At 36.5% G+C, this 21,227-nt stretch overlaps 1 protein-coding gene across 7 annotated transcripts in view; it reads right to left on the reverse strand.

Moving 5' to 3' along the window:
* Positions 1-21,227, reverse strand: part of ANO3 (anoctamin 3) — a 233,326-nt gene that overhangs the window by 93,328 nt on the left and 118,771 nt on the right. The window contains exon 1 of one of the 7 annotated variants that reach the window (XM_084520762.1): positions 14,475-14,659. The exons of 5 other annotated variants lie outside the window; for them this stretch is intronic. In XM_084520762.1, coding sequence (XP_084376888.1) covers positions 14,475-14,520 — 46 coding nt within the window. In that variant the 5' untranslated portion in view covers positions 14,521-14,659. Of the gene's footprint in view, positions 1-2,000; positions 2,056-14,474; positions 14,660-21,227 lie in introns of those variants that run through there. One more of the 7 variants, XM_084520764.1, reaches the window with a different exon arrangement.

Consider the following 21,227-nt stretch of genomic DNA (forward strand, 5'->3'; position numbering starts at 1 on the left):
TAAAATTCTGGGAAATTATGATCAAAAGATACCTAACAATGAAGAATAAACTATTTTGGTACCAGCAGATACTAGTTTTCTCATTTATTTGTGAGATCTCAAGAAATACAAAGGGTATTATTCTGTTTCAGACATTAGAACTGTAATTGACTAAGAAATTCACCCATTTTCCTTTTTCATAAAAAAGGTAAAACCAAACTGGAGAATATCAGAGCCCATTTATGTTCTTACAGAAAAACAAACCAATGTCAAGTATCCTTATGATAAGGTAAACCCAACTAAAAAGCCTGAACAAAACTAGGATTAGCCAACCCTTTCCTTGTGAAGAAAAGACAAATAAGACACACAGTAACCAGGCAGAAAATAGCCTTCAAAGATAAATCTTATTTCTCTTATATACGATCAGTGCATCAAGCAAGCTTATGAATCCCAATTTTCTAAAGGTATTTTTCCAGATTGCCTTTAACTGTCTTTTCCATTATGAAATGAATAGGTCAACATTATTTCTATTAAATGTTCAAATGTAGCCACTGGGTGAATATAACTCCTAGGCTAGCTAATAAATACATCCTGAATGATAACTCATTGTAAGGGCATTTTTCATTTTCATCCCACACCACAAATAAAATTGATTTATGAAGGTGTTTATGAAATAATCTGAAGTTTAATGATATCATCAATCATGCCTTTTAAGATCGTTTCCATTTAATACCATGATTATTTTTTTCCCAGTTACAAATACTGTGAAAACAGGAACATAAATGAACAAGTAAACTGTAAATGCCATACTTGTGCTAGGTTTTCTTTTCCCCAGTTACATGGGTGAGAATTAGCCTTTAGAAATGAGAACGGAATGATCTGGTGCGATCATCTAACTGATCTTCAACACAATAGACAAAATAGGACTTTAAAAAAAAAAAAAAAAAAAAAAGCTTAGTTAATAATTATTTCAAAATACTGATTTATGCTATAGTGATTTTCAGTGGTGAAAAATCTTTTTCCTCCACAAATCTTTCCATTAAAAAAGTTTTGTTATGCTTCAGTTTTTAAGCTTCGGTTTTATAGTGCTGTATCTAACAGATAAAGAAGCAGAAAGCTATTACTTTACTTTTTTAGGTAGCAACAGATTTTCACACTAAATCTTTTTTTTTGTTTGTTTGTTTGTTTTTTGATGAGCTATTACATACAAGTACAGTATAGCACTATAATGAAGGATTAATGGAAGCCTATCAAAATGTTGTGGTTCTTTCTTGATTTGGCAGTAGAACAACACACAGCTTTCCAACAGCACTGTAACAACCTGAAACACAAGAGCTCCGAAGTCATGCTTAGCCCTCCTAGCTGTAGGTCTTCCACGGACAGTGATGATCTGTTATAAATAGCTGCCACTTGCAAAAATTTAAATCCAAGACAGTGTTTCCCAGGAAAAGCCTCCAACTTCTGTACTGAAATGCTTCTTGTTGGCCGGTACTCAATTCAGTGCTTCAGTCCTCATGACCTCTGCACACTACTGCAGCAATGATTTTAAGTAAACTTCCAGTTCACTACTAAATATAGCAACTAGGGTTAAAAATGATCCCTAGAGGACGCTGCTGGGAAAGAAACCTAGCCAACAACTGTTTTACTATTACTAAGTCTGCTATTTGGGTTTAGGCTTGCTTGTGATATTCCTATCAATACGGAACTCTTTTTAGTCTCTAATGAAACCATCTCCACCCAGACATTTTGCCTTTGTGCCAACAGAAGCAAACCAATAATGCCACAACACTGCAGGTTTTAAAGAACCTAGGTTTAAGACTTACCTCCCATTTAAGTTACTTTTGGAAACAATATTATCTGGTTCTATAGCTTTGATTGTAAACTCTATTTAAACAGACATGGCCTTATTTTTGTCCTAACTATACCAAATGGAGAGTAAAACAAAAAATCCAACAAAACACACACCGATCTACTACATGATCACAAACAATAGGAAATTACGTTTCTTCCATTCTATATACCTCTTGCACTCTGGCCTATGAAGTAAAGACCTATTTCCCTATGGAAGCACCAGGAAATTTGGCAGCAGAATCAACAAATGACCTGCATCTGCACAAACCTCTCCTAAATTTAACAGATGCCTGTCCTCGATCCCACATGGTGCCTATTAGGATAATTCCTGTAACAATCAACTGAAAATTAAAGTGAGGTCTACTACTTTAAACAGCTCTACCTTGATAAAAAAAAATACATAATTAACTCACAGGATGAGAAAAAAAAATACAGCCACTTTTTTAGGTGTGATTTTATCTAAGATATATATAGAAGTTGTCCCAGGTTGCAAGATTCACAGAAGTGGCCAATGCCAGTACTTAAGGGTTGCTGTAATGAACCACCACTAGAATACTTTTTTCTGAAATAAAAATGTATTTCATGAAATATCTAAGCATACCTTTGTACCTTATGCTCATGGAATTGGGAAAAAATACAGGTTTCTATTATAAAACACCATGTATAGGCCCCTCTAGCTCTTATTTGAAGACTTTTAGGCCCCTGTATGGTCTGGATTGCCACATAAACAAACAAAAAAAATAGTAGTGTTCCCATTTAAGAAAAACTTCATCACCTCATTCAGAATCAATAATATTCCGCTTACTTTAGAAAAATGCCGTTTTATTTTCTTCTTCAGATCTTCACACCTTACTTCTTCCCCTTATATTCTCGATTACATAATACAGGCCCCAAATCTATTCTTTCTGTATATCTGGGAACTGGTTTAGACCACCTACATGTTATTTTTAATGAAAAAGGTATTAGTTTTTTTTTTTTTTTTTTGAAGAGCCAAAGTGAAAGGAAAAAAAGGGACAAAAATAATTTAATTAATGACATCATTCCAAAGCTTTATGCAGTACCTTCTATAAAGCCTATCTCCAAGAATATCTGTTCTTATGTCACTTAAACATTGATTTCAATGCAACGAAATGTGTGCCTGAGTCATCAGTAACACTTCCCATAAAAATAAAACAAAATATTTTTGTGCTTAACTGAACATGGGAATTAAAAGGCTTCAGCAGGCTGCTAACTAGTCTGGAATATCTCCAACGTTGTAACAAACACTTCTGCCAGAAAACATTACAAATGAAACAAAATATTGTTTTTTCTCTTTCCCCCAAAGAACAACAGTAAATCTTGAGAATATTCATCTCAAAGTAGGCTATTCCACAGGCCTCAGTCTTGAAATTCTTCTGAAAATGCTTTCTCAGAGAATCCTCAGGAGACCAGAACTGCTACAATTGAGTTGATTTAGCAAGAACATAATGAGGTTAAGGAATAGGAAGAAAGTGCATTATTGCCTTTTAATAGAGCAAGATATTGCTTAAATGCACCAAGCATAAAATTAATAGGTATCAAGGGGTTTGAGTCCAGTTATCTTTTTCTTTTTTTTCCAAATAATATTTATGCGCTAGCCAAACAAAGGAAAAATAACAACAGAAGCAAACAGCCCCAAAAGGAATACAAGTCAGAAAATTTGTGCTTTCTCTCCCTGTATACCAAATGGCTCCACTTTTCACCTTAGGAGATGAACGGTCTGTAGCAGCCAGCTCCTTTACAGGCAAGGTTGACTGTGGCATGTCCTTTTTTAACATCTGTATTCTGTGATGGTTGGTCAGATGAGAAGTCAGCAAGGCAGAAGCAGGGTCTTATGACCCAATGCACATTTTAACTGCTGATTTTGCTCAGCTTTCTGCATATTCCTTGCAAAACAATATATCAAACCTATGTAAAATCTGCCTGTGGTAAAATGGACAATGTGGCATGCAAAGCAAATCTGAGTTAAAAAGAGCTGCTTCATCAGTAGAGTAGTAATACCCTGGTATTCCTCAGGCTTTGGCACAAATCTCAATGGAATTTAGCTCTTTAAGAGAAACGGACAACAAAAAATCATCTTGCAGATTACATAAATTTGCATTTGAATTCCAGAAATCGACCCCAAGGTGGGAATGGCTGGTTAATTACACATCACATTTGATTTGAATTCAAAGAAACCTGCAAGTACATGGATTATATTCTGTTGACAAAGTGATGCCTGCAAAATCACAGTTGAGAATTCCAGGCAGTTGGAAAGTGCTCCGAATGATGACTTGACTGAGGCTTGCAATTAAACTGCTGCAATGAAACCAAACAAAAACCTGAATTTGTGCCAATAAACAAAAGAGATTTGTTTTGGAATAATATTCTGCTTTGGATTAAACCTGACTATATTGAAAAGCAACCATAAAACTAGTGTTCTCAAAGAGAAATCCAGATATTGTTGAGGAGAATTAGTCTATGTTTGGCAGATAGAAGAGACTATGGAAAAAATACAAGTATGGTGAATTTTTAAGACTAATGAGTACATAAATTAACATTATGTCAAGTAATAAAAATAGTAACAAAAAGCTCTCTGGTCATTTTCACATTTGTCAATGTTAAGATGAAAAGAGATCAATGCAGATGGCAATTTACAGTTTTGCATGGATGGACAACAGCAGAAGTTAAAAGCATTGCGCAGTGCCAGAGATAGACTCTTGTGTGTAGTGCAAAATAATGGGCCTTTTGCAGAAGGTGCAGTTCTGTAACAGGCACTGCAAAAGCTGCGAGTACTTTCTTATGGCCAGGCAGGTTACAGAATATGCAACACACACAACAAAGCCCTGGAGTATGAAATAAACTATTTCTAAATGCAAGTATGCATGCAACTTCCATGGCTGTAAAAAATAAAAGATGAAATTTGGTGAAATTCAAAATTGGAAGATGAAATTGAAACCTTGCCATGTAAACCCGCTGCAAAGACAGAACTAAATCTTAATAGGTGTAATTACTGTAAAAAAAAAAAAAAAAAAAAAAAGAGAGAGAAAAAAACTACTACTTTTGTGGAGGTAGGTCTCACAATAAAGAGGCAAGAAATGGTCAAAAATAAACATATAATCTAAAGATCAGTATCAAAATAAACTAAGATACTCAGAAAAAAACAAACATCTAATAGCTTTAATATTCTGTTTAGATTTAAGTGTTTTTTTTTTTTTCATTGGTTGTAAGATTTTTGTTTTTGTTTTAAAAAAGCAACATAAAGCAAACAGTACTGAGGAAATAATTTGGACAGGTTGAGCTGCCTTCCTTTCTTCTCCAAGGGAGCCATTTGTGCAAGTTCCAGTAGAACTCACACAATGGATTTTCTTGTCAATCCTTATGACTGAAAAAATCCCAAATCTCAAAGCAATATTTCACAGAAAGAATATGAGGTAAAATATAAACAATCAATCCAAAAGTTCCTAGGTTTGACAGAACCTGTACTGCATAATTTCACAGCTGCTTTTTCTTGTTACAAGAGAATTAATAAGACATTCTTAAATCTAATTACAATTTCAATCATATTCCAAATAAACACGATTCAAATAGATTTTTTTTAAGAGACAATAAAGTAAGTCGGTATTCTTGAACCAAAGGTTAACATGGTAAACATGAGCAACGACACATTATTTTTTAAAGACATTAAAACTAAAATTTCTCATTTGAACACTGTGCTAATACAATCACAGAGCTCACACTTTTCCACTCCTGCCTGTAAGTTACGCTGCTACTATTCTAAAGCACATTTCTCTTAATTTTTATTGTTGTCATCTGTCAGATAAGAGAAAAAGATAAGGAACTCATCTAGCACCTTAACACTGATTTGTTGTTTATACTACCAATGCAGATGAAAGGCTATATGTGTTTTCTGTAGGGTGCATCAGCCTAATAACTTGTCACTGGGAGGAGCTGCTGTACCTTATCTATTTCTCCTCATGTGTCCAAAAATATGACGATAGTGGCAGGAGCGCTGCTCACAGAACACAGCCCCGTGAAGAGCTCTGCGATGTGATTCCATTTAAGCACAGCACTACCACTTACAAACACTGTGAAATTGTGGGAACTGAATGCGCCTCTTTGCTGCACAACCAGGTGTGCAGTTATGATGCAAACACATTAGTGAGGACTTTAGGGTCAGCATCTAGTTACATAAACCAAAAGATGCTCACTGATGTGATTACATGCAACAAAACGCAAACAGATTTTAAATGCATTATTCATATACTGCAGTTCAGCTAGGTAGTCTTTACTGAACAGGACTTCATAGGCCCCTCCAAAAATCTAAGCTTTATTGTGACAACAAGTGGACCTCTAAGGGTGCAAACTGTTTTCTGACAAGGTGCCAGATCATCCCACACCACCCACATGCCTGCAGCTCTCCGTGTTGCAGAAAGCAAAGACAATTCTGGTGCTAGTTGCGCTACTGGAAATAGCAGAAGGAAGAATTTTGCTTCTGATGTGAATCTTCTCATCCTCCTCTCTTTGTTATGTAGATGTTCCTCTCCTGGCTTGCACTAAGTAACAGTAACACTGTTAGAAAAGCTGGGGAAAACATACCTACCCGAGACAAATTACAAAAGGCACCGATAAAATTAATGCCTAAGAACTCCTATAGATTAACAACCAGCATTTCACATTTTGAAGTTTCATAAAATTTTGAATAAGTGTATCCATTTTGACAACATTTGGGGGGAGGGGGAGTGATGCAACCAAAAAACTGCTTCATCTGTTTCAAAAGTGTTGGGAAAAACATATTTGCTAATGTTAAAAAGAATTCCTCTGACATTTTCACTGAATTGATATCTTGCCCACGTGCTTTAGGAAGGGGATATATGAATTTTCAAGAGCCTTGCTTTTAAAGTGTGGAAGAAAAAATACACCCACATTTGGTCAAAGCATAAACTCCTGAAAATCTCTAGTATGTATTAAATAGTTTATTCCAGAGTTATGTACTTCATCCGTTCTACCCTTCACCTTTTTACCCTTGTACATTACTAATTCAGGCATGCTGTAGCCTGGTCTTTTTGTCCAGCTTTATTGATACATGCACAAGGAAACTCTGACAAGTGACTAAAAGCACACTGCTGGAATCCAGGAAGATTACTGGGGGTGGAGTGGGGTGGGTGGAGGGAGGAGAAGAGGGGGAAAAACGAAAACAAAACAAAAAACACAAGACACATGACTGTAGTGAAACACACTGAAAAAGGAATTCTGGTTAAAAACCTCTGGAATTATCGCAAATACAAACACTGATCACAACAAGAATATAATTTTCTGGGAGCTTGCTTACACTATTTTTCCTAACCTCTTTAGATCACAAGATCTGTGGATGGTCAGCTGCACACTGCTGACCAGAAGGAACCTAGAAAGTCGAGTGGACGCCAGTCCATATATCTCAGGGACAAGTCATATCACACTGCCCTGTTTTTATTTCGAAAATAGAGTAACAGGTCTTGTGGGTGTAAGGGAAGCATACTGTATATCCTCTTATCCTGATTTTGATTATACTTTTTATGCAATTCTGATTTCAGAGACTATGCAACACTGTCTTTGCTTGGATTCAAAAGCAGTCGGGCACTACTCTGACCACATGTCAAATATATGTATGTACAAGTTTTCTCATTAACAATGTATGACACTATAAACTGATTGAAATACTTAGCATTTCTTTTCAGAAAGGAAAAATTGATCACTTAGTCTACAAAGCAGGATATGAGATGGAATTAGAGTGAGCACACATGACCAGTGAAGTAGTATTGAACAAACCGGGGTTGTTTAGTCAATAGACAAAAGACATGATAATAGTCTTCAAGCACATAAGCTTATGCATTTAAGAGAGCCATAAATTGTTCTCCCTGTCCACAATGCTTAGTGAGAAGAGCAGTGAGCTTAAGTTACAAGAAAACCAAGTTCGATACTAGAAAAACTTCTTAACAGGCAAGATTACTAGCCCTAAAATAGAGTGCATATATATATTTTTTAACACCCCTCCTCCTTTTCTTAAATCATTCTTGTTTAGAATAGGTTGAAATAATATATCAGAAATAATAAAGTAATCACAACTTATGGATGAGGAACATCCTAGTGATCTCCTGGGGACCCTTCCAGCCCTGTGCTGTGATAGAACAACGGCATTTCCTGACTGCAGCTGTTAACAGGTCCCCTGTGAACTCCAAGCCAAAGTGAAGCTGCTTTAGTCTTGTCTGCCTAGGTGTGCTGGCAGTGCCTCACACTTGAGCATCATCCAGGAGCATTTTGATGATGCTGCTGAGTTTGCAGGTTCTTCTTCCAGTCAACTGCAAGAGAGCTGATTAAACACGGCAGGATGTGCCATCCGATACATGCAATGGAGCCTGCAGAACCCACTTACCTTCTGGCATTTCTTTATGGTTCCAGGAATAACTGAAGAAGCCCAAGTTAACACAGCATTATATTAAATACAATATGAAAAGTTTCAGCTATTTACAACTTATGTTCGTAGTGAGTTCCCTATCAACTTTTGTAAGATTTTAAGACTGCACCTGATGTTAAGCCTTAGTTGCATTCAACACATTGAAATCACATCTTCTAGTTTCCTTTTACCTGGCTTTTTAATCTAAAAATCAATATATTATTTTAAAGTTGCCTTAAACGGATGATTCGCGAAAGTTCTTCTCCAGCCTCCGGTACCCAAACTACAAAAAAGATGTTAGTTGATAAGCTTGGAGAAATATGAAAGAGTGGAGAAACTGAAGACATGCTTACACGGTGCTTTTAAAGGTTGGTACAAGCAGAAGTCTTTCCTTCAGATGGCCTAGTTTTTACAATAGTTCCATTAGGATTTCACAGCCTCAAAGGCTTTATCTCCACAACAAAAAAAATGTGCTACAGGCTTTAACTCTTTCAGAAGCAAGCTGTGGACCAATCTTCTAGACAAAATCTAACATAAGATGGAAGTTTCAGGGGTGGCGTGGGGTGTGTTTTCAATTTTGTTGTGTGCTTCCACAGCTAAGGATCAGCCAGTCTTCCCGACTGCTTAACTTACCAGTTCTCATCTACTTGCAAAGATGACAAACGAGTCCGCTGCTAAACTCAATGATAAACTAATCCGTAATCACCAAAAAAATTTGTACTAAATTTCACATGAGGATTTAATAGCTCATCATGGGAAGCAGTCAAATAATCCCTGGATATAAGAATCCCTAAGCACTTATCTACAACAGTAGCACTAATGGCTTAAAAGCTCTTTGTGCAGCCTTATAATATGCATTTATATGGTTATATGCTTTTCAGAATGCCTCTAAATACTGTCACAGTAATGAATACTTAATAAAAATACACAAAACATACAGAGCCAAGACTAGGAATCACCACGATTTATTTGGTGAAGTAAAATTTCTCAAGTATATCAAGAATAAACTCAATTACAGAAAATTGATCCAAATCTGTTAAGGGAGAACTAAAGCACTCAATGATATTGCAATCAATCAGTGTTTTAAATGAACATTTAAGGTGAAATTATGTTACCCATTACTCGTTGGGGGATGAGTAAGATAAGGGTTCAGGATAAGAAAAACTAGGTTTCTTGCATGGTTGTCACCAGCTTGATAGACAATCCCCGACAAATGTAGAAATATTGAGGTCATCCTTTGTGAAAAACTGATTTAAAGTCTATATACACTGAAAAGTATTTACTATGGAAAAACAGAGGTCACCATGAATTCAGTTCTGCGCTCACCAAAATCAGTATTAAATTTGACTCATCCCATACTATTCTTCTCTGCATACAGGTGGGCTTAAGCTCATGGTTTGAAAAACAGTCAGGATGCTCCCAGCAGACAGCACTACTGAAACACTGCAACCCTACTCCCACATTCATGTATTACTTCTTTTGTTGTTGTTGTTGAAGGTACGTGCACTTAAAACTGTCAATTTTGGCTTCAGAAATTATGATTGTTACCTTAACAGAAGATGTTCGAATTTAGTTCTATTTGCAATTAGTAATTTTCAAGCCTAGATGCACAACAAACAATTTATCATACAATAATTTAGAATTTAAGTGCCATGCAGGAGAAAGGCAATCTGCAATATCCTTTATAAAATATTTAGAAGTAAAACCCGATAAGGATGACTACAGCATACACTTAGTAACGTAATTCCTATATGAGAAACAGAGAAAACTGCTGGATTTTTTCACTATTCATCATATTCATGCTTGTTATTACTTGTGCTGCCCTTTTTAATGGCATTAAAAACTATACCAGCAATTTTAGAAACAGGTGATTATTAATTCATGCATGCTTATGCCACCCTGCACCAAGAAGATCCAAGTTTGCCTTCCTAATCTGAAGCGAAACCAGCTGTATCTTTTTCAGAAGCCTTTATTGCCGCTTATCTGAATCACCCCCGAGGTTGGCAGGGTCCTCTGGAGGTTGGCTGGTCTGAACCTCTGCTCAAGCAGGTTCTGCCCCTCTGCTGAAGGTTGCTTACCCACTGCAACACCTGAAGCGTGCCAGGACTACATTTAATACTCATCCTGATGCTTGCTGCCTGGCTCACCGTCTGCCCCACTACAGCCACTTGGCTGTGTAATGAAGCAGCTGTGGCAATGCAATCATGTTCCCATTTTTCACTCTACTGGGATTTAAACCTCCAGCAGACACTTTGACTCTCCCAAAGCAAGGATGTCCATAGGCCATCACCAGAAGCCATATTTCTGCTCCCTTTGACTGTGAATCATTTAATAGCACAGACTGAGACAATAAATGTCTACCGGAAAATACTTACGGGTATGCAAAATTTATGCGTTCATTTGAGCATGACTTCTGTACTATCAGAGCTTTCAATATGGTGACAGGAGAAAAATATTGATGCCTATAGTAGTAAAGATGATATTGCATGGAGCAGGCTATTCCAGTAAAACCCACAGAGACAGAAACCAAAATCTTCTGCCAGAAGTTGGCTGCATTTTTCTGGAATATGTGGACTACTCAATCAATACTGTGGACCACTGAGACAGATTCCAAATCAATTCCTACAAAAAAGAACGCTTACAGGTTTCAGAAAGCCATGACCTTTCACAGTTTGAGTCCTGCTCATTTTCTGAGAATTTCTGCAAATCCCAAGCAAGGTGTCAGATACTGGTTACGTTTGCAGTCCAAAACCACTGCCTGCTCAGTCAAATGCATACTGAAGGCATGACAGCATTTATACATCAGTTTGAAGTAAGAAAACGACTTGGAAAAAGAAATCAAGATCTTAGAAAGTCTCAACATAACAGCTGTCTTCAGATATCAGCACAGAGGGTAAAGACCACATTATTACAGGTATTTCTCCCACTGGGAGAAAGCACAATCACAAGTGAACCCAACACGCACAGTCATTTAAGCGATCGTTTCTTCTTCTTCGTGAGTTCCAAGTGCAGTGATTTCCAGTACCATCATATTGGCTTTATTTGTGCTGATGGAAAAGGAAGAGTATGCTCAGCAGAACACTAGAAATGGAGAAATGCCTGGTTTAAATTTGAAAGACTGGATATATCCTTTTATCCCATTTACTCTCTGACATCTCTGTTTCCATGAGGGAAGGACATATATTGTGGATGGCTTTTAAAATCAATTATGCATGTATTTTTCAAGTTCTTTTGTTTCCAAGGCAGGTCAGTACCTGCTGCTGTGTGGGCACATGCTTTTTGAGAAAGACAATGGGAGCTGGCATTTGGCACTCTGCCATAATATCTTTAAAGTCTCTTCTTTTTCTCTTAAATGTTAATATCATCCCTAAGGAGACTTTTGCTTTACTCTGAGTTATGGTTGCTATTACGTAACTTGTTCTCCTTTTGTATTTTCCTGCAGCTTGGGGTGAAGCAATTCTGTTCCAATTCCTTACTACCTATACAAATGATTATACTTGCCCTCCTCTGAAGACTTTTATGTGCTTAGATTTAAAGCAGTGACTGCTGCCTGATGGCTGGGTAAGAGTACTTCGTATGCCAGGCACGCTCCTGAGTAAAGTACGATAAATCCAACACAGATGTGGTATTAGACAAGCACTCAGAAGTAAATCATTGGCAATTCCTACTTTGCTGGGACATTGTTTCTGGAAGAAATTGGATAAAATATGTCATGTATGAGATGCAAATGAGGTATTATAAATGCTTATCATTAATATTACCTGGTTAGGGGATACAGTACTTCCATATTTCATTAAAATCCTTTAGATTAGAATCAGAATTTTAAAAGAAATGTGTTTGAATGATTGCAACCTGCATTTGGTCTTATACACCACATACATATTACTCTCCCAGTGTTTGGAATCTAGGCAAAGTCTCAGCCACCTTTTGTTTTTTTAAAAAAGACCTATTAAATCAGTCAGAGAGCCTCTTGAATTACGTTGGAATAAAAAAAAAAAAAAAAAAAAAAAAGTAAAACCATTGGCACTACCCTTCTTTAGGAAGTCCCTTAAGCATGCTTATGCTTATGGGTAGCAGAACCTGGATTTCTACCACCAAGCCACGAGACCGGAGAGCTAGCCAGGCACTTCTGAGCTCCACAGCCAGCATTGTGGTGAACTTGCTGTGCCTTCTGTAAGGAATGCACACAGGCAGACAGCTTTGAGCTCCTGACAAGGTCTCAATACTGACAAGAAACCACTACAAGCAAGAACTTAATGCTTCTGCTCATAGTTGGAGCTCTACAGCTTTCTTTTCTCTTACTTCAACCGTGCCGTACAAGGTATCGCTCTGACAATTAGCCTGAGGAGCACATGAAGACAGCTGCTTGGTTACCCATGCAGAGAAGGGAGCAAAGGCTGCACAACCACAGCAGTGACTTAAAATACGAGCCAGTGGCAATATATGGAAGCTTTTTCATCACTTTGCAAGGAACAGGCACACACTCTCACATCCAACAGACAGAAAACAGACACGGTCCCTTAAGCACTGTCATAATACTTCTCATTTGAAATTAATTCTCTGCATTAGGGAGCTGTGACAATCATTCATACCATAAAATAAAAAGGCTATAAACCAGGAACCAAACAGAGCACTGCATGGCACCCTTCTCTGAGCTAGAGAGTAGAACGCGTGACACAGCCTTCCTGCACAACAGGATGGGTAATGTTGGGTTTCACAAGCATGTAAAACAGAGCGCTATTAGACTACTCCTGGTTTTATTTTTTAATACTATGTTTGGACACTGGTTTGCTGATAATTAAGTAGCATAGGCATTTCATAATGCTCACAATCCAAAATAGCTTTATAAATACTGGATAAAAAGTTACAATCTTTGGCACTTCAGGAAGAGAAATAGGTTTTTGACTCCAAGTGCAAAGCATCTTGATTCCTACAGTCAGAAGAATTTCTTCTACATTCTCTGTAGGCGTTTTCACTAATCAATTTTGTTTACTAAAGAATCTACAGAGGACTTGACTAATATCAGTTATATATTTGGAAAATTTATCAGTGAAAACTGAGGCGTACCGTTTGTTTTTAATAGCACATTGCTGAATTAGCTACAGAGTAAGCGTGGCACAGTATTGCCAAAGCTCTTCAAGTCTTGCCAGGCTTTTGAACATATGCTTTGCTATTCTGGCAGGTATCCACTAAATTGGTGTTCAGCAAAGACTAAATCTAAGAAATTCTGGTTGGAGAATTCTTTCCTAAGGCTGTGTTTCAGATTGATGCTATGCAATGCTATGCATTACTTACGCTTATTTTAATTATGCCAAGCAGGTAGAAAGATACTGCAATATATGTTATTGCATCATGGTTTTCTTGACCTTAAATTCCTGTTAAGTTGTGTTAGTATAGGACTAAGTACGTTTGAAAAATATATCAAAATAGCTGTCTACACACTTAAAATACTCAGCTTCCATTCCTTAACACTAGAACAGAAAAGAAGGATAATGTTGCTTCAAAAGGTGGAGAGCAAAGGAGGCACAGGCAGAGTGCAGTGGGGAAGCCAACAGCCCTTGGAACACAAAGTGACTCGATCACCTCTGTACAAACCAGCCCAGAAAAGTGGTTAGGCAGGGAGTTAATTAATGTAGACCGATCTATGGCCTTACCCATTATTAAAGGCCTTATCCAGTATGGAGCCGCAGTTTCAAAATATTTAAACCACATTTTCTAAGCCCCTTTGACTTGCAAGTTCCTGAATTCCCCTCTGTTAGGTTCCATTGATCCCTGAAGGACGACACAACCAGAGGCACCACTTCGCAGCACTTCTCAGCAACTTCGACATGCGCCCAGCCAGAGCAGAGCACTCTCCAGTTGGCACCAGTGGCATCCGTAACGAATGCTTGATTAACTAGACCATAACCAAGTACCCAGGTAGAAAATACAGGAGAAATTTCAAACAATAACATGAAAGCACAAGATTAGATTACATCTTAGTTTCAATCAAGGCAACTAGTTACTGCCATGTAACTCCAAGTGTTGTACCTTCCCAGCTCCCCGGCTCATGGTGCAGAAACAAAAAATAATTCCAGCATTTATTTGCATGTTTAAAACCCTCTGTTGCTCACACAATTTTTTTTTTTTCTTCCCATCCAACGCAGTTATTTTCACTAAGTCCCTCTCCAAACTGTGTTTCCCACGACCCCGCTGCCGAACCCACGCGCCTTACCTCCAAACCCGCAGCCTGGGTAACTCCGTCTGTAGGTCATGCACATCAGGACGTGCCAAACACCGCCGGACGCAGGCAGCTGGCCTCTGCCCCAAAATATTCAGTACAGCAGAAGGCAAGGCAGAGACTCACCACAACTGCAATGTATCTGTCTAGATTTCAGACTGAAGCTGTTTTGCATCCCACTGGTTTGGAGTACAGAGAAGTAGCAAATGCGCATCCGCACACGTTGCCTAGACACATGACAAAATTCTTGAGTCTAAATGATCCAAGCTGGCTGCTTGTGAAGTCTCTGAACAGCTTGCGAACACCATCCGTTGTTACAAAAGCTCAACTTTCTATTCCTCGCACAGCATCACATCGGTGTTTGTACTCTGCTTCATTCCAAACACAGAAATATTTACTATTTTGACTTGCGTAGCCCTTCACGATCTCAGTCTGCAACAAATAAGGGCTCTTTCCCTTTCATCTTATTCACTTTATTTCATTTCTAATAGTTTTTTTTTTAATGCTGTCTTGATGCCTTTAAACCACACTGACCACTGGTATTACATTAGCTGCCGTATTAGCCACTTGAATTTTAACACTGGCAACTCAGGTTCATTGCTGTTCGCTTCCCCTCTCACTGTGGTCTGTATGGTGGAAGTGCTGCTCCCACAGTTCCTTCCCATTACAATGGAGCTTTGCCCAGAGCAATTTGCTTTGTGTTACTGGAATTGTGACTACGCAGCAAGCAGAAGGATGGCCTGAAACAATTAGTTTTTAGTAATACTGCCCAAAATAAATTTCATGTTCTTAGTTGGTTAAGCCAACTCACTTTACAAGGTTTTCATAACTTGCTGGTGCTATCTTTTGTTTGCACAAAACCACTGTCTTTGGCACAAGATGAATGATAATATTGTGTTTTTTTTTTGTTTGTTTGTTTTTAAACCCTCAAGAGGAGACCCATCACTATATTTAGCTGTTACTGGTTAGAAAATAAAACTATTTTTGAGTCTTATTTCTACTATAAAATGTGACAAGGAAGGACTAGCGGTTTGAATGTCTTCCAGTTACTTGTCATATTTTTATTCCCATAAATTTTTTTACATCCTTTCCTAACTATATCTGGCATATTTCCTATATGCATCTAGAAGATAGGATAAAAGCAAAACTATTTTAAATGATTTCTTGAGTTGTATCATATACTACATCAGTGACCCGATTGCTTCAAGTATTTAGAAGTTTAATTTCCAAACATTTCAGATCCTCAGGTTCTGAATTACCTCTTTCTTGAGACTGATTATGTCAAAGATGCATTCACCCATTTATTTTAAAAAACAATTTTGCTTCAGTAACTTGTTGCAGATATCTGTTAGCATCCATTTCTTCTGCCTAAAAATTCAGGAAGATGCATCAGACAGACTGAGCTGCAGCACCTGATCCCATGCGCCCCAAGTAGAGACTCCCTCAAATGACATCCTTTGGATCCCAGAGAGCATGCACTGGTCAGAAGCTGAAACCATGTCTACGTATGCAATAGCTATGCTGTAGACAAATAACTTAGCTCATACTTTAAGGAATTCAGTCCAACGTATTTTCAACTTACTACCATTTTTTTTTTTTTTCGTGTAAGCTCACTGTATATTGCCAGTTTGCTTTTCAGCTGCTATGGTGATACTTTTTCACTGTCACATGGTTATCTGAAATGCTTTGCTTTTATTATTAAGTGGAATAAAGATTTTTCAGAAAAAGCACATGTATTTTACCACTACTTTAAAAACACTCCTGGTAAGATTGACATGTAGAATATGAAGCCCGGAGAGATTGTAACATCTGTCATTACTTATGGCTACACCAATTAAATACCTCAATGAAAACAATCTCCATTTCTCCTAATTAATAATGTCTGTAATTAAAAGACAGCTTTTTTTTTTTTTTTTTTTTTTTTTTTTTCTCCACAGTCACCTCATCACTGAGAAGCATGGCACAGAAGAATGCTAGAAACACTTACTGTGCAGACAAGTTCTGCTGAGGAACTTCAGCCAGCCAAGAATTCCTTGGTTCTAAACTGAAGATGCCTCCACTCCCTACAGGTATCTGCAGATGATGAGGTAAGCTCAGACACATTTCTAGGATAATAATTTCTGAATTTGCTTGTTATGTAGGTCTACTCATTCAGGTGAAAATCTAGTATATCTAGTATAACTCCAGGTCATGTGAAAATCTAGTATACCTCCAGAAATTTTTAAAATGGAAACTTTAAATGAAGAAAGTGAACACTGGTGATAGAACCAGTAAAACCCAAGAGCACTATTTAGTAAAACCCAAGGCACTATTTAGAACCAGAGTTACACGTATTTCTCCTAAATGCCTTCAGATAAGGTACAGAAGTGGATGACTGCATGCCTGATGTTACAGAAAGAGGCACATAAAGGCTGAACAAGAGTCACACAGTGAGCTGATACAAGACCCAGAAGAATTGACAAGTTGTAGAAGAATTGACAAGTTGTGGCACCTAGAACAAAAAACTGCCCTTAACTAGCTAGTTTGCCTCTGTGAAATGAAATTCAGTCTATGTCCTCACATGTTTGCACACACAAACTGAGATGTGATTCTCTTACTTATAGGTCAGAAATGAGCCACCAGCACATGATGAACATGGATTTCATTGCCATGCAACTCTTGTTCACCTGCAAATCACCACAGCTGGTGATGCTGCAGAACTGAAGAACTTTTTCTTTACGAAGCATGCTGTAGCTCCCTGCTAGCTTTCAGTGACTGACGAGATTTAGCATGTGACAAAGGCTTCTTACAGCAAGACACATTGAAAAGCCTGTTAATTAGAAGGCTTTCTTTAGCCTCCTTCAGCAACCTTTGTACCAATCTCGAGTCACCTACCTGAACATCAGGCCCACGTAAGACAGCTCAATGTGTCTTGAGACATGCTGTGGAGGTGTACAGAGCTATTTTAAAAATCTGTAATTTTATAATTTTCCAAAATTACAGGGGAAAAGTTGAGATCATTACTGAAGCACTTAAAAACTCTAAAGGTTAAGTATCTGAAAAAAAATTACCAGTGCTCTTTTCTAGTCTGCGATTTAAAAAGAAAATGATATCCTTTCAACAAACACAATTAAGCCAACTGTACAGAACTATGCAAGTTTTCTCTATTCATCTATGCACCTAATTTAGATTTCAGTATTACTTTAAGATATTTTTTCCTTTCATGAATAACATCCTTTAAGAAATCAAGAATAATGTATTTTATGAAAGTTTTTTACCTTTATGAAATGGCAAAATTGCTCAGCTGGAACATAATTTCTATTTCTCTATATCAAACCTAAGCACAAATACATTTTAACCACTATTTTGTCACATCTCATAATATCCACTGCATCTCTTCTTACAGAAAGTTGAAACATCGCACACACAAGAAATTAGTTTAGATGACAAACGGTCTTTCCAGATAAAGCTCTCCCACTGAACACAGAGAACAGGATCTAGCTACAAAGACTAAGCTAGACTGTAGACTTTGTACTAGATTTTAACCACAAATGAAGCATCCTGGTGAACCTATCATGCATATTACATCATACTTTAAGAGTGAGACAGACTTTAGGTTCATTCTTAGACAAAGTTTTTAGTCTGATCTTCTGCTTAGCCCAGTTTTGAACTGAGCATATTCTCATACAATATACGGTGGTCACATCGAAGAGAATTAGTTTACAAAAAGATAAGAGCACAGCAAAATGGCTGGAATTTTACTCTCTATAAAATGCTCCAAGAAATATGCTCTTCCTCTGTTGCTACACAGTTATCTAATGCTAAAAGAAGAAATTAATCATAGGTGATGCTACTATATTGTTTATCTGTTTGTTAGAATATTTGGTAATAGAGAAAGCATTCATTTGTGAAAAGTTAAGAGGCTAATGGAGTGCAGAAGAAGAAAAAAAATCATGTTTAATACAAGAAAGAGAAGGATGGTCTGAGGAAGGCAGAAAAATTCACAGATATTAAATTCAAGTATGCATCAAAAATAGTTTGACTTTGTTTAACAAGCAGCTCTAAGCAGATACTGCAGCTGGAGTTGCATAAAATTTAGTGGAAGGTATTTTGAAAGTAAAATGTCCTTTAAAACTATTCAGTACATAACTCAATACTTCTATTAACCCTTAAGTGTTTGATTTCACACCTAGAAACAGAGACTGGCAATCTGAAAAAGTTTCAACCTAGCTTTGATGTTAGCATTTACCTCCTTAACTACTACAGTGCAATGCTCCATAGCCTCAACTTCGTAATATTACTTATTAATTATTGTTAATTTTAATTATAATTTCATTTTAATATAATAATATTAATTATTACTAGTAATACTACTTAGCCACCCATTATCTGAGAGGACCACTGGTGTGCTCAAAGTTAACAGACAAGTATTCAAGATTTTGAAATTTATGTTCATTAACATCAAACTTTCCTATAATAAAACAAGTGCATAAAATTCTCAACCACAGTGGCATAAGAGTTATCAAATAGCAAGAAGCCTGTGATTTAAAATTCAGTTAAATCAATTAGACCTTCTGAAAGACAAGACAGTGGACACTGTTTAATATGTTACTAATCTCACAACTTTTTCATTTAAATTTGAAGTTTGCAGCTTTTAGTTGAGACTTCAAAAAGTGCTTACATGCTTCGAAGATTGTCTAGCTTTTCTAATTATATTAGCTAATAGAAGATATCTCTCCCACTGCAAAACTTGCCTCTCTCTGCTCTTAGAGTCTTGATGTTGGAATAAATATCATCACATACTCTGTGCAATTAATGATCTACTTATTTAAGGTATCAGATGAAACCCTTAAGTTTAGTATTTCACTTACAAAATTCTAGGCTGACCGATAATTGTTTCTCAAATAAAAAATTAAAAATAAAGAATCCATGTTACATAGTATGATGTAGACATGAGCACATAAATTTTGTTACTGGAGCGAGGCACTTCATTTCTAAGAAGATGAAACCTTATCACAACGTGAGGAACTTTTGTACTATTTCAACATAAGTAAGTCAATGTGGATGCAAAAAAAAATAATTATGGGAGCTGGGCATGCAGAACTATAAAAATGGAATTATTTGGGTAAGGAACAGTGATTTCTGTATCCCAGAAGTAATCTATAAAGAATATTTCATATAAGTAGTATCCATGAATTTAGGCATCTTTGTCAAAAAGTGATTCTGATAAAGTCTCAGGCAAGAAAGCAGTTCTCTCTCATAAACAAGTTAAAAACCTAATCTGCTTAAAATTTTCTCGCATTTTGACACACATTTTCTAGAACTAACATTTAGAATTACATTCATAAAACCTGTCAGGAGTGATGAAATGTAAGACAATACTTTTTTTTTTTTTTTTTTTTTTTTTTTTCCTATTTATTTATTTTCTCTGAAACAACCATGCTATAAAATAAGCTAGTAGAAAGAAAATACTTTCACATATGAAATCATATACATGATTTGCTAACCACGAGTGGAATACAGCTTCTTTGAATGTTGTAAAGATTTGATTCTACTTCCAATCAGTGAAGGGAGAGATGCAGATACATAATGATTTGAGGGTTTAAGTTGTAAGAGTTTCAAGTAACTTCTACTGTCTTGAAAAAACTGATGCAAATGAAATGCAAGTGAACTGATTTAATAGATCATTCCTTTAATACTGTAAAATTTCTGTATTCTTCCTTGGCTTTAAATGAAAGGCATACAGCTGCACTCACTGTTCTGCATTTAAATTTGTTCAGGTAATATTGCAAAAGAAATAGGAAGGCATTTTAACATAGAATGTGAAATGTCAATACTATTGTTTCATCTTTTTTTCCCCTCAATGAATGTATAATAAGGCAAAATAATTGCTCTTATTTGAAATTTAATGAGTGGTATATAAAGAGAAAAATAGCTTTCAATGTCAACTACATTCCCACTTACACCATAAAAAGAAATCCAAAACTGCACAAATGAACCAAGTTCACCAAATAGATTTTTTGACCTGCTACAGAATTAATACCACAGTACTGTTCTGATTAAATGCTTAGATTCAATATGAGATAACATAAAAACTAACCTTACATTACGCTTGCAGGAAAGCAAAAAGGTTAAACATTTCTGCTGCAGTGATTCCTACTGCCTTTCTTCACAATCTTACAGCTTTTGACTTCAAATGCTGTTTCCAGATACTAGGGAAATTACATTCTGCTGATGGAAAACCTTTTCACACTATCCTTAGGAACACTTTATCACTCACTGTTCATTTTGAGTGCATTCTTGCTGGATTTGTTACTGAAACACAACAAATAACACTGATAATGGAAATAAATATCTAATTTATCTGAAAAATAAAACTCATAGTAATACATGTATTCCTTTATTATTTTTAGAAAGGTATAACTCTTCTGATTTCAAGAAGATGACCTAGAGACTTTATACAACAAAATAACTAGAGCATCCAAAATATACGCAGACATTTTTACATTATTATTTCTGAAGAAGAATTTAGAGACTTGAATTTTCAAGTCTTTCAGATTAGATACTGGCAGGTATTATAGCAAAAATATAAATTAATTCAATAAAATCAAGCAGCAAGAACAGAATTTTTATTTTCAACTCATTGTCCAATCAAATGAAATTTTAAGATACATCTGCTACTTGAAAATTTAGACTTCTTCAGAGCTTTGTTCTCCTGAGGATGGAACAGTGACTGAACTCTGGTTAGCCAACTAACTCTTGTACACT

This window comes from Aythya ferina, assembly GCF_964211825.1.
Source record: "Aythya ferina genome assembly, chromosome: 5".
NCBI classification, from domain to species: domain Eukaryota; kingdom Metazoa; phylum Chordata; class Aves; order Anseriformes; family Anatidae; genus Aythya; species Aythya ferina.